This window comes from Acipenser ruthenus, chromosome 8 (genome assembly GCF_902713425.1).
Source record: "Acipenser ruthenus chromosome 8, fAciRut3.2 maternal haplotype, whole genome shotgun sequence".
Classification (NCBI taxonomy): Eukaryota; Metazoa; Chordata; class Actinopteri; order Acipenseriformes; family Acipenseridae; genus Acipenser; species Acipenser ruthenus.
In genome coordinates, this window is record NC_081196.1 from 17,542,004 (window position 1) to 17,556,199 (window position 14,196).

Below are 14,196 nucleotides of genomic sequence, written 5' to 3' on the forward strand. Positions count from 1 at the left end.
CTTGTGTGTGTGTGTGTGTGTGTTCACATTTACTTTTTCCAAAATACTTGTTTTATTTCTTTTTAGCAATATGGACCTCTATTAATATGGTGCATAACACATTATTTTAAAATAAAATATAGTGCATGATGGGATACTATCGTATTGAGTCCCACAGTCCATTGTGCTGCTAGGAACTGTAACCAAACTATTTTAGTCTCATTAAGCCCGACTAAACAAGAAACAGTACTTGAGTGTGGACACATTGAGCTGGATTAATTAAAACAGTTTTGAGTATGGTTCTCGAGATCGGTTTTGTAGTGTGGACAGCGCCAAAGAGAACAATAGAAAATGTATTTTTAAGGAACTAGGAAAGAGGAAATCCATGCAAGGGCCCTGGGTTTATTTCAAGCAAGTCTATGTGGCAAAACTATTTTCTTATTGCATGCCTAAGCAGCATTAGTCAAGATTCCCATCACAGAAGATTTTTCCAGCAACATCCACTAATCTTATTTGCCATTATCTGACTTAAATAGGTAATCTATCAGACCAAGGTAATACCTGTCTTTAGCTGTTGTTATTGTAAGAGAGAAAAATACAATATACTGTACCTTGTGATCTTATTTGATCATATTTTGATAAAAAGAATCCTGCAATAAATATATGTTGTATTGTTAGCTTTTACACCTACAAGCCTATAACATTTCATATATACATACATATAACTATATTATGCTAGAGGAAATATTTACAGCATGTCAAACATATACAAAACTAATTGAAGCAGTCAATGTTTTAGCTAATGTTTTCATTACACTGAAAAATAAAGATATGGATTAAGTATTTCTATATGCAAATTGTGAATGATAATTGCAATGCATTTAAATGTTATGAATTTTCAATAAACATGTGTGTGTGTGTATATATATATATATATATATATATATATATATATATATAATAGCAATCATTTAATAATTTGACTTAAAGAAGAACTTGGTATGGTGTGGCAAAGTGGCTTGCTGTGTGCAGGTGCAGGAGTGATGCGGTGATCAATGAAAGACAGACAACGATAATCCAGGGGCAATGATTTTTATTTTATAATCCAAAGTGACTTGACAACTGTAAATAATAATGAATGGTAGTACCCAGAAATGTGTACTACACAGTATAACCCAGGGGTTTAGTCCCGAAATAACAGTATAAACACACACGAAACACAACACGGTCACAAGTCCAAAGTGAGTGCTAACATGTAAGTGGTGAAATGCAATTGACAATACATGAACAATAGTGCAGTGTTGTCCAGGTTTGTACTGGCCTTTAGCGACAGCTCCTGGTACGTGTTTAGCTGTCTAACAATGACAAATGAGCACAGAATTAAACACGACAAAACAAACAAACGCTCACGGTTTACTTTCACTGTTATTTGGGTACGTCCGTAACCATAACAGAGGAACAGATCACCTTGCTGGGTCCCCTTATGTACCGTCAATCATGCCCCCTTGGTTAACGATTGCAACCGCTCCTCCTTCCGGGTCAATGGTTTGGTGTACCGTAGCTCCTCCCCCTTTCTAGATGGCCGACTTCCACCTAAACCTGGGAATGAATTGTCTGCCATCAAGTCCAGGGCACTCTGTTCCTTTACACAGCACCCTCACAGGCCGGGAGGGAGATTTATCACCAAGAATCATTCTGTCTGTCACATATCCCACCACTCAAAGTAGAGCCGAAGGAACACTCGGCTGAATCTGCCATTCCCATTACTCCTGGGGCGTATGTCCTGCGGCCTCTGGTACTCCCTGAATCTCACCCGGTGTGTTTCCCCCATGATGTTCAGGCGGCGGAGAATGGCTTGCTTTACCAAGTCATATTTGACGACGTCTTCGTCCATCATGGGCTTATAGGCTGCCTGAGCCTCCCCGAGCAAACAGGATCCTAGCTGGCTTGCCCAGTATTCTGGTGGCCATGATGCAGTGGTTGCTAATTGCTCAAACGTGATGAGGTATGCTTCCAGTTCATCCTCCGCCATCATCTTCTGTGCCCTCGCCTTTGGGGCCGACATCACGGGTTGCGTTGTTGTGTTTGGCCGCATCACAATCCCCACCCTCTTGATCAGGGTCGTGTATCTCTCCTCTCTCCTTCTCTCCTCGATCTCCCGTCTGCTTTCTAGCGCCTCCAACAGCGCTGCCAGTGTAGTGTGATCCATCCCATGTTCTGACACCACGTGTGGCAAAGTGGCTTGCAGGGTGCAGGTGCAGGAGTGATGTGGTGATCAATGAAAGGTAGACAACGATAATCCAGGTGCAATGGTTTTTATTTTATAATCCAAAGTCACTTGACAACTGTAAATAATAATGAATGGTAGTACACAACAATGTGTACTACACAGTATACCCCAGGGGTTCAGTCCCAAAATAATAAACACAGTATAAACACACACAAAACACAGCACGGTCACAAGTCCAATGAGAGTGCTGATGTGTAAGAAGTGAAATACAATTTATTACGTCCATAACCATAACAAAGGAACAGATCACCTCGCTACATCCCCTTGTAGAGTACATTTCTAATAATATACTATAAAACAGGATTTTTTTTGCTGCATTAATTTCCCTAATGGCCTTCAAGGTTCATTTTTGCTGTAATAAACGTTTGAGCTTCTTTTCTTTTAATGTACGGCACATGTATGAATAATATATTTCACGGCACATTAATTTTGCAGATTTTTAATTAACGCGAAAATAGCAAACAATTCTTGCTCGTGAAATTTTCTTGTTTTACAGTAGTGAAAATCATTTAAGCAACTAATGTATGTCAAAGAAAATATTATAGAAAGGTTGGTGTTTCTTGTCCGGTTTTTAAGTGAAACGGATATTAGGGCATCCGGGCTTGTTAGCCAGCCCCACCACCCAACATCCGCCAGCCAACACAGCCTCCATGGCTGCAACGCTCGCCAGCCAACCCCCCATCCCAACCTGCAACCTGCCCATCACCTGCCAGCTACTGTACCAGCACACAGACTAGCTCCCAACCCCAACCTACCGCATGTCTGCCAGCACACTCGACTCCAGCTACCCTGCCGGCCCACAAGCCAGCCTACCGCACAGCCCCGCCGCTTGTCTGCCCGCAGACCAGACTGCCAGCTACCGTGCCGGCCTTCAGGCCAACCCTCCGCCCCGACTGGCCATTCACCAGGTTGGGGAACTAACATGGGCCCAGGAGAGTCCTGCTCCGGGACCTCTGCCAGCGCAGCGGGAAAGGGCTCAGCCCAGAACAACAGGAGCAATTGGAGGAGCTGGTCTATGACTATCAGGACTGCTTTGCGGTCAAGGCCAGGGCCAGTTAAAGGTCCAGGTCACCGGCAGGTTTTTTAACATTGCTATATTTTAAAGTATTAAAAGTGGCCACAATATTTCAGACATTTAAGACATAGCTGATATATCATGCATTGGATTCCTGAAATTCAACTACAGTTTATGACAGTTTTGTGTATTAACAAGCCACCGCGTCCAATGCAAAATATTTTTTTTTCTTTTAAAAATGTAGTTGTCGACAATGTTTTTGTTTTTTTTTGCCCTGGTTTTCTCCCCAATTTGGAATGCCCAATTATTATTTGTATCCTGGTTCACCGTTGCAACCCCCTGGCCCCATGTCCTCCGAAACATGTTCCTGCCAATCCGTCATTTTTCGCACTGCGGATCCACAGTGAGGCCACCAGACTTATAGTGCCAGAGGACAACACAGATCTGATGGCTCCACTGCAGAACCGTAGGCACCCTATCAGCCACAGGGGTCGCTGGTGCGAGGTGAACAGTGTATTCCCCTGCCAACCTAAGCCCTCCCTACCCGGGCGGTGCTCGGCCAATTGTGTGCTGCCTCCTAGGAACCCCTGGTCATGGTTGGCAGTGACATAGCCTGGATTTGAACCTGCAATCTCCAGACTATAGGGCGCATCCTGCACTCCACATGGAGCAGCTTTACTAGATGCGCCACTCGGGAGCCCCCCAAAATAGATATTGTAACTATATTCAATCAATATTTATTTTATATAGCGCCTTTCATAGTGGACCACCATCACAAACCACTTTACAAGATAGTGAGGATCAATGCATAATACATTGAATACAGTAAAATACAGGCATAGTACATTAAATACAAACAGTAAAAAACAATGCAAATACATTAAATACAGGCATAATACATTAAATGCAAGGCTAGGATGTGAATTCTAAACAAAACATATTACCTTATTTCAACTAGATAAACCTCTAAAAAAAGTTGCATAAGTGTTCAGTTAGATGTTAAGACTTTTCCTTTTATAATCTCAAGTTTGTTATCCCATTAAAAAGCTATTTTTATTTAGCCTCTTGTCGTATCTAACCATAAGAGGTTTAACAATCTGTAGCAGTTGTTAAGTTATAGTCTAATGGGTCCAGAGCAGCTCTCAGGAGGAAGCGGTCCACATCTGATTCTTCAGTGAGAAGTTGAGTCAGGAAGCTAAGTGAGCAATGGGTGCTAATAATTCTACAACTGAAGATATGATGGCCGTGGATATCCACTATTGGTATAATAAGTTTATGCGCGACTCTCCATCTGGTCTTATAACCTTGTATGAACTTAAAGCAATCCTCGGTCTTCAGGGACTGAATGAAGAAGCAAATGGATATATTGAACAAGTATTTGCAACATTTGACATGAATAAGGTAAGAAAGTTGTAGCACCATTTTTCTTACCAATGATTTCCAATGTTTCTGTAGTATGGGATAATACAAAAGCACAAGGGCAGCTGTAATGGTAAAGCATGGGGCATTGGTAGAATAGTCCCCTAGACTTTTACAGAGCACAGTATATTGACTCAGTAATGGTAAATACAACAATATACATTGGTATTCTGTTGCAATACTATGCCATGGTGTGTGTTGCTGTATGGAGACCACTGTAATATTTGTTCCAATTTCATTCTGTTGCCATTTGTTTAACAGTGTAATGTGTTATTGCTTCTGATTTAATTGGGATAATAGATTATAATTATTATGGTATCCCAGTGGCATTCCTCAAACTTTTCTATCAGGGAATGGTGATAAAAACACTAGAAATAAACATTTTAGGTGTACTTAAATTAACATTACTTATGATGTGTGATTGCACAATATGCCATGTTCTCCAATGTACAGTACTGTGCACATTTATTACAACACCCCATTGCTTCTGTTGTTTTGATTGGATGTGTATATGAAAATTGTCAAAATAGGCAAATTAGTCTAATTGAATTGATGACTTTAATAGGCCACACCTGCAATTAATTTAAGATAGGAAGAGAAGAGGAAAACAGCCAGGCAAGATGCATGATTGTACCCGAATACTGTATCAGTACCTCAATCACATAATGCCAACGTAAATCACTTCCTGTGGCAAAGATGTAAAGGTATGTTACAAAACACTATAACTTTAGAGCATTCATTCATTCAGGAGTCTGTTTACTTCCTCCCACACTATACCAGCCTTAAAGTTATCACCCTAAAGTACTGTAGGCCAGTGCCTTAACTGTATCCACCCTACCTCCCACTTCACTGTTACAATGCTCAACTCTGAGTGGAGCTTACCAGTAAAACTAGGCACATTTGAGATTAAAGGCATATTAAAAACAAAACAATAACAACATAAAAACACAAACATGCTGTTGTTGCTATGGACCCTTAGTAACGTGTTTATCCAAACTGTACAGTGGTGTGTTATCACAGGATAACGTGATTTTGAATGCCATGAAAGCAAATGGTAAAGCACTTGTTATATCATTCTTGATAATATTCCATTGAATGTGTTGATGACATGCAGCACTAGCTCGGCTGTGGACTGTGTACATTGCTGGTAAAAGAGTAGCACATGAGGACATCTGAATTGCGTTGCAGAAGTGTTAGGAAAGAACACTGGCCTTCTTGCCTGTTGTCACTCAAATAGGGGTTAAGTAATCCAATATTCTCAGTTAAGCCAGGACATGTTTATAGTCACAAGTAACAAACAGCAGGCAGTTTAGCTAAAATGTTGTCTAAAAAAGGTACAAGTACTGCAGACTACATCACCCACAAATTAAAAAAAATAAAAAATAAAATTGAACTTGTAACTCGTTGCAGTGTATGAGTTTCAAAAATGGTGAAACAGAGATAGACCCAGAGACTGTAATTGTTAGATTTTTGTTATTTTATAAAAACAACCGAGCTACACAAATGCTGCTTTATAATTATGTAAATGCTGGCCTGTTGTGTATTTCTGTGCAAAATAATGGTCGAGTTTAGATTCAAAACCCTATTTTTTCTCTGCTATCTGTATGAGAAAGACAACATGCTAATTTGACTTTATATCTAGCTCCATTTGAAAAAAATAATATTTAGTCTTTTTGTTTTAGGATGGATACATAGACTTTATGGAATACGTTGCTGCACTAAGTTTGATCTTAAAAGGAAAAATTGACCAGAAGTTGAAGTGGTACTTCAAATTATATGATGCTGATGGAAATGGAAAGATTGACAGAGAAGAATTGCTTAGCATATTTAAGGTAAGTTGCTAAATATTTATTTTCAATTACACTATGTCAAACTCAATTTTGAGCAAATCTCAATAATGTCTACATACTCCTCACTCTTCCACAGAAAATGCGTGACTTTTTAAACGTGGACGTTTTTTTTTAAACACGAACAATTTGTTACTGTGATTGCTTTATTTATTTTTCTTGGGGCTCTATTTTATTGATTTCATTACTTTATACCCATTTTCTCCACATTTTAGAATGCACAATTATGTCCCGCACTACAGTAAACCCCACAACAGCTCAGGAGAACTGAACGTCAGTAGGCATCCTCCAAACCCACCACCTCCAAGCCTCTTTACACCCAAGAGTAGATTTCAGCGCGCTACCGGCCTCTGGAGAACAAGGCTTTGACTTCACCAGATGCCTGGCCAGTAGGGGCCACTGTTGCATGGTGAGGAACCCCCTAACACACAGGAGCACCTGAGCCAACATGACTCTCCCAGTGGGATCCCCAGCGAAGACTGCCTGGCCAGTTTGGGCCACTGTAGCATGGTGAGAACGCGAAGCTGTGCTCCCCTGACGGTATGTCTCACTCTGAGCACCACACACCTGTACCTTTACCAGGTTAGACACTCAGGGACAATTTTAATGAAAGTAAGTAAATCCAGTAGCATGCTGTTTTTTTCTGCTGGATTAAATAGAAGGAAGCAATATTATTGACTGTACTTGTTATTTTAACTTCATTGTATAACATTGTATAACACAGAGGCAGATTTCAGTGTGGAGTAGTGGTTAGGGCTCTGGACTCTTGACCGGAGGGTTGTGGGTTCAATCCCCAGTGGGGGACACTGCTGTTGTACCCTTGAGCAAGGTACTTTACCTAGATTGCTCCAATAAAAATAAAAAAAACAACTGTATAAATGGGTAATTGTATGTAAAATAATGTGATATCTGTATAATGTGAAATAATGTATAATGTGATATCTTGTAACAATTGTAAGTTGCCCTGGATAAGTGTGTCTGCTAAGAAATAATAATAAACCATATCCCTTATTAAAGTATCCCACAGTAAAAGCATAGCAAAGTGTAATAAAGCAATGTGAAAGCATGGTAAAGCATATTAAAAAAATGACAAAACATGGTAACTATAGTGAATGCAAAGAAAAGCATGGAACAACTATAAAATGACTGTGCAAAAATATCTTTACATTTTTATATGCTTTTTTATAAGGGATGTTATTTTCCTAATGGGGTTCTACCATAACTATGATTTCTGTTTTAGGCAGTACAAGCAATCAATAAGCATACTGACATGTCGCCAGAAGAGATCACAGCCTTGGTATTTGATACGATAGACAAAAATGGAGATGGTAAGAAGCAGTTGTAACATTTATAATGCTATAAGCACTGATCCAATATCCTATGCTGGAATATTACTCTCTTTGTATTATTAACATGTTTAGTTTATTTTTGCAATATCACTTCATTATTTTTTGTGCTTTTCATTTACACATAAGTGCAAATAAATCTCACGTGTCTTAACAAGCGGCATCTTCATATTCTGCAAAAGCAACTTGAATATACACTACTGAAGCACCTTGGTATTCTTCCTACAGCTCAATTCAGAAGTCAGACTGAAACAGAGGCTTCAAAACACAAACAAACTCTGAAAACCTTTTCTTCAATGTCGAGGATCTTGGATATTAAAATCTACATTTTATTGTTTACTATAAATCAGACTACAGTCACTTTAAAGGGCACACTAATAGAAGTTATAATGTGACCCTGTGACCTTTCAACTCTCAACTACACTTACGTCTGCTATTAAGACATGTGAAGTCCTCAATTGTGAGAAATTATTTCTGTTACAGTAACAGATACCTTACACACAACGCATTGACTTATTACAAATCATAAAGTTAACAATTGTTCTTATCAACTACTATTAAACATAAAATGTGTTTTTTAACTTTGTAATGCTGTATGTTCTATGCATGGGATGTACATCTAAACACATGTAAGATTGTTGACAAATCCTTAATTGTGATATGTTGATTTCCCATATGTGATTTATAATATCTGTTCTTTTCCTCAGGTGAATTGACATTAGAAGAGTTCATCAATGGAACACAAGAACACCAGATGATCATGGACATAATCAAAAAGACCCTCGACCTTTCAAATGTCCTGAAAGTCATCAAAAGCGGCAGAAGGCACAGTGTTTAATGAACACTCTTTGCAGACCAGGTTACAGGACTGGGCTGAAGAGCTAGGAAAGCTCCATTATTTTGTTTGGGATTTGGGGATTGTTAAACACTGTAGGGGAAGAAACCTCTCTAAGCTTACACTGTTTTCCTATATTGATTATGACTAAATAAATATGCAGGAAAGCTACTGAAGAAAGAACTAGAACATGGGAATATTCTGTACTGCTCTGATGCCACATGATAAATGGTGTGGTGTCTGGAATAAAAACAAACCAGGTTTCCAGTGGTTTCTAATGCAGGCTAATGACTGGTGGCTTCTGCAAAATTTCAGAAGCTACTTTCATTTACAAATATAAATGTTAATCATCGGTCATATTGTTTGTCACAGCAGCTTATAAAAATCAATAATCTGTTATGTTTATAGGAATATTACATTTGCAAATTTCTAGGTATTCTTACTTTGAAGAAACACATCACATCGACATTGCATCAGTATTTACAGTGCCTTGCGAAAGTATTCGGCCCCCTTGAACTTTGCGACCTTTTGCCACATTTCAGTTTTAGATTTGTTTCTGGACTTTGTGATACCTGCACGATGCCTGCATTGGTAGTCGTGTCTACAACGTATCGACAATAACAATCAACCATTTTGTTACAGACTTTCAACACGGGCAGCAGTGTGGAGTAGTGGTTAGGGCTCTGGACTCTTGACCGGAGGGTTGTGGGTTCAATCCCCAGTGGGGGACACTGCTGTTGTACCCTTGAGCAAGGTACTTTACCTAGATTGCTCCAGTAAAAACCCAACTGTATAAATGGGTAATTGTATGTAAAAATAATGTGATATCTGTATAATGTGAAATAATGTATAATGTGATATCTTGTAACAATTGTAAGTTGCCCTGGATAAGGGCGTCTGCTAAGAAATAAATAATAATAATATTCGGCCCCCTTGAACTTTGCGACCTTTTGCCACATTTCAGGCTTCAAACATAAAGATATGAAACTGTAATTTTTTGTGAAGAATCAACAACAAGTGGGACACAATCATGAAGTGGAACGAAATTTATTGGATATTTCAAACTTTTTTAACAAATAAAAAACTGAAAAATTGGGCGTGCAAAATTATTCAGCCCCCTTAAGTTAATACTTTGTAGCGCCACCTTTTGCTGCGATTACAGCTGTAAGTCGCTTGGGGTATGTCTCTATCAGTTTTGCACATCGAGAGACTGAAATTTTTGCCCATTCCTCCTTGCAAAACAGCTCGAGCTCAGTGAGGTTGGATGGAGAGCATTTGTGAACAGCAGTTTTCAGTTCTTTCCACAGATTCTCGATTGGATTCAGGTCTGGACTTTGACTTGGCCATTCTAACACCTGGATATGTTTATTTGTGAACCATTCCATTGTAGATTTTGCTTTATGTTTTGGATCATTGTCTTGTTGGAAGACAAATCTCCATCCCAGTCTCAGGTCTTTTGCAGACTCCATCAGGTTTTCTTCCAGAATGGTCCTGTATTTGGCTCCATCCATCTTCCCATCAATTTTAACCATCTTCCCTGTCCCTGCTGAAGAAAAGCAGGCCCAAACCATGATGCTGCCACCACCATGTTTGACAGTGGGGATGGTGTGTTCAGGGTGATGAGCTGTGTTGCTTTTACGCCAAACATAACGTTTTGCATTGTTGCCAAAAAGTTCGATTTTGGTTTCATCTGACCAGAGCACCTTCTTCCACATGTTTGGTGTGTCTCCCAGGTGGCTTGTGGCAAACTGTAAACGACACTTTTTATGGATATCTTTAAGAAATGGCTTTCTTCTTGCCACTCTTCCATAAAGGCCAGATTTGTGCAGTATACGACTGATTGTTGTCCTATGGACAGAGTCTCCCACCTCAGCTGTAGATCTCTGCAGTTCATCCAGAGTGATCATGGGCCTCTTGGCTGCATCTCTGATCAGTCTTCTCCTTGTATGAGCTGAAAGTTTAGAGGGACGGCCAGGTCTTGGTAGATTTGCAGTGGTCTGATACTCCTTCCATTTCAATATTATCGCTTGCACAGTGCTCCTTGGGATGTTTAAAGCTTGGGAAATCTTTTTGTATCCAAATCCGGCTTTAAACTTCTCCACAACAGTATCTCGGACCTGCCTGGTGTGTTCCTTGTTCTTCATGATGCTCTCTGCGCTTTAAACGGACCTCTGAGACTATCACAGTGCAGGTGCATTTATACGGAGACTTGATTACACACAGGTGGATTCTATTTATCATCATTAGTCATTTAGGTCAACATTGGATCATTCAGAGATCCTCACTGAACTTCTGGAGAGAGTTTGCTGCACTGAAAGTAAAGGGGCTGAATAATTTTGCACGCCCAATTTTTCAGTTTTTTATTTGTTAAAAAAGTTTGAAATATCCAATAAATTTCGTTCCACTTCATGATTGTGTCCCACTTGTTGTTGATTCTTCACAAAAAATTACAGTTTCATATCTTTATGTTTGAAGCCTGAAATGTGACAAAAGGTCGCAAAGTTCAAGGGGGCCGAATACTTTCGCAAGGCACTGTAAGTCTCTGTCCACAGTCAAAAAATGGAGTATTATTCATGAGTGCTGGCTTACACCGGTTTTAGCTTTTAAAAGTGTGCAAATCCAATGTAATTAAGTTTATTATTGTAACAGAACTGTACAGCAAATTTTACTAGAGAAAAATAATGCATGAAAATAATTTGCTTCACTAACCGACTCCATTAGAAAGTGGTTTCAACTACAGTATGCAGTGGCTTATTACTACATTATTAGTCAATGGCCGAAACACTGGCTAAAAAACGTCCTTGCCTGCCTGGAACCTCATAATACTGTATCTGTATTATCACTGTGCACTACAACAACAATGGAAAATGTATTTTTAAGGAACTATGCAAGGGCCCTAGGTTTATTTCAAGCAAGTCTGGCTGAGATTTTTCATTTTATGTTTGAGTGGCTGCAAGAACTAATACAAATAAACAAATCATTTGAAAAATGAGTGACTGAATCTCCAAAGAGTTGCATGGCTTACATGGTCAAGAAGACACAGATGCAGAAGTAGAAAGGTGCAATGTGATGGTAGCAATTCTGTGAAACTACTGCAGCAAAACATTATGATGTCTTGTTGTGTTCCTCCCACTTGCCCTTCAAAAGGGAAACACAGATCCGCCACTACGTACAATTACAACCCATTTCAACAGAAGTTGTTTGTATAAAAAGGCCCTTAATATGCAATAGTCATTATTGAACTGTGCTGGTCACAGTCCAAATATCAATGTTTAAAATGTACGATTTTGACCACTTTTTTAAACTTTTAAATTGCATTCCCTGCCTTAAGATGGCTTCACATGTACCTGCATGGACCTCTCAGAACTACATTTCCCATCAGGGAATGCAATTTAAAAAAGTGATCAAAATGTAAAAAAATAAATAAAAGAATACACACACCTTACGCAAACAGTTGTAGCAACACATGGGAACATGTAACACAATAAAACAAAAAGGTCCTTATGTAACCTTTAAACAGGTAGTCTATCAGACCAAGGTAATACCTGACTTAAGCTGTTGTTATTGTAAGAGAAAAATATAATATACTGTACCTGATGATTTTATCATATTTTGTTAAAATTATTGTGCAATAAATATATGTATAGGCTGTATAGTTAGCTTTTACCTATGTAACATTTCATATATACATACATATAACTATATTATGCTATAGGAAATATTTACAATATGTCAGACGTAAACAAAACTAATTGAAGCACACAATTGTTTTAGGTAATGTCTTCATTACTGATATATGAAGATATGAATTAAGTATTTCTATAATTAAATTGTGAAAGGTAATTGCAATGCATTTAAATGTTATGATTTTTCAATAATATATATATATATATATATATATATATATATATATATGAATGCACGGAGCTGGGTTAATTACAGAGAGAAAGCGGGCCTGCAAGAGTGTGTGCGACCGAAGCCTGGGAGTGGCTTAGAGCAGGAGCCTGTGTGAGAGACAGAGAGAGGGAAAGTGTAGGGTAGTGATAGGAAGAGATCATTTATTTTATTGTTTTTGTGGCGTGGTCTTGGTCCAAACAGGGACCGTGTTCATTTCTACCAATAAATTGGTTTACAATTGTACCTGGCAACGTCTCCGTCTTCTGCTTCATCTTCAAGGGCACGGGTCATTACAATATATTTGTTTATATAATACAATATGTTTGTTTATATATATATATATATATATATATATATATATATATATAACCAGAAAAAAACAGCACTTCAATAACATCTTTCGTTGCTAAAGGTAAAACGGAGCTCAAGTTACAAATGCAGAGACCTTTACATGTTGTGCTAATTCTGCGACTACAGATCTGTAGTAGACAAGTACCAAGACTCATAAGCTGCAAAGTATTCTGAAGGAAAGTCTAAAAGCCACACAAATAGTGTTTCTGTGTGGTCCAGTGGTTAAAGAAACAGGCTTGTAACCAGGAGGTCCCCAGTTCAAATCCCACCTCAGCCACTGAATCATTGTGTGACCCTGAGCAAGTCACTTGACCTTGTCCTCTGTCTTTCAGGTGAGACACACTTGTAAGTGACTCTGCAGCTGATGCATAGCTTTCACACACCCTAGTCTCTGTAAGTCGCCTTGGATAAAGGCGTCTGCTAAATAAACAAATAATAATATTACAATTTCAGCATCAACATTGCTTTAGAAATTCAGATTGATTGATAACGTGTTTATATACAGCAGTAGTGTATTCGTTTAAAATACAAGTAGAAGCTAGTTGACAATGAAATGTTGCTGACAGTGGTATTATTGATCTGCCACATATGCGAATTGTTATGTGATGAAAGTAACAACGCCAAATGTTTATGATTAGCTCTCGTACAAAGTATTGGATGCTGCCAAATGAACCACCTACAACTACAGTACAATAAGAACCACAGGGGCTAAGAGACTGACTGTGAAGCATGTCATGGTTGTTTTTCTGTTTTGATATTTTTCCTTTTTAAAAGCTATTAGGAGCACCTTATCACAATATCACCCTACCAAGTAATAAAGTGGAACAGTATATGCCTTTGTCTTATGTATGTATTCACTGTAATTCAGGCCACTAAGACTTCAGTTTACAAAAGCTCCCTTATTTTGAAAACTCAACGTTGACAGGGATGCTAATAAATAACCATTGTACAGAACATACAAACCCTGGTTAAATCAAAACGGACACAAAAAGCGAGTGGTTTAATTAAACCGTAATTAAGAAAAAAAAATCTGCTAAACCGGTTACAACATTTTTGCAACGAGTCATTAAGATTTTATAAATCGGGAAAATTAAAATCTAACCCCACTCGCTTGTGTTCAGTTTAAATTACATTGTTTTACATTGTTATCAACAAAATAGAATCACTAAAAAACTAAAATGCTCAGTTTCAAATGGAAATTGTACCTGGGCTTAAAG

At 38.5% G+C, this 14,196-nt stretch overlaps 1 protein-coding gene across 1 annotated transcript; it reads left to right on the forward strand.

Annotated features, from left to right (window-relative positions):
- Positions 1-4,386: 4,386 nt before the first annotated feature.
- Positions 4,387-11,723, forward strand: LOC131737741 (guanylyl cyclase-activating protein 1-like). The gene is made up of 5 exons (XM_059028658.1): positions 4,387-4,685; positions 6,386-6,535; positions 7,791-7,878; positions 8,604-9,216; positions 11,271-11,723. Exons 1-4 carry the CDS (start codon positions 4,491-4,493, stop codon positions 8,732-8,734), a joined length of 564 nt encoding a protein of 187 aa, XP_058884641.1. The 5' UTR covers positions 4,387-4,490; the 3' UTR covers positions 8,735-9,216; positions 11,271-11,723.
- The last annotated feature ends 2,473 nt before the right edge of the window (positions 11,724-14,196 follow it).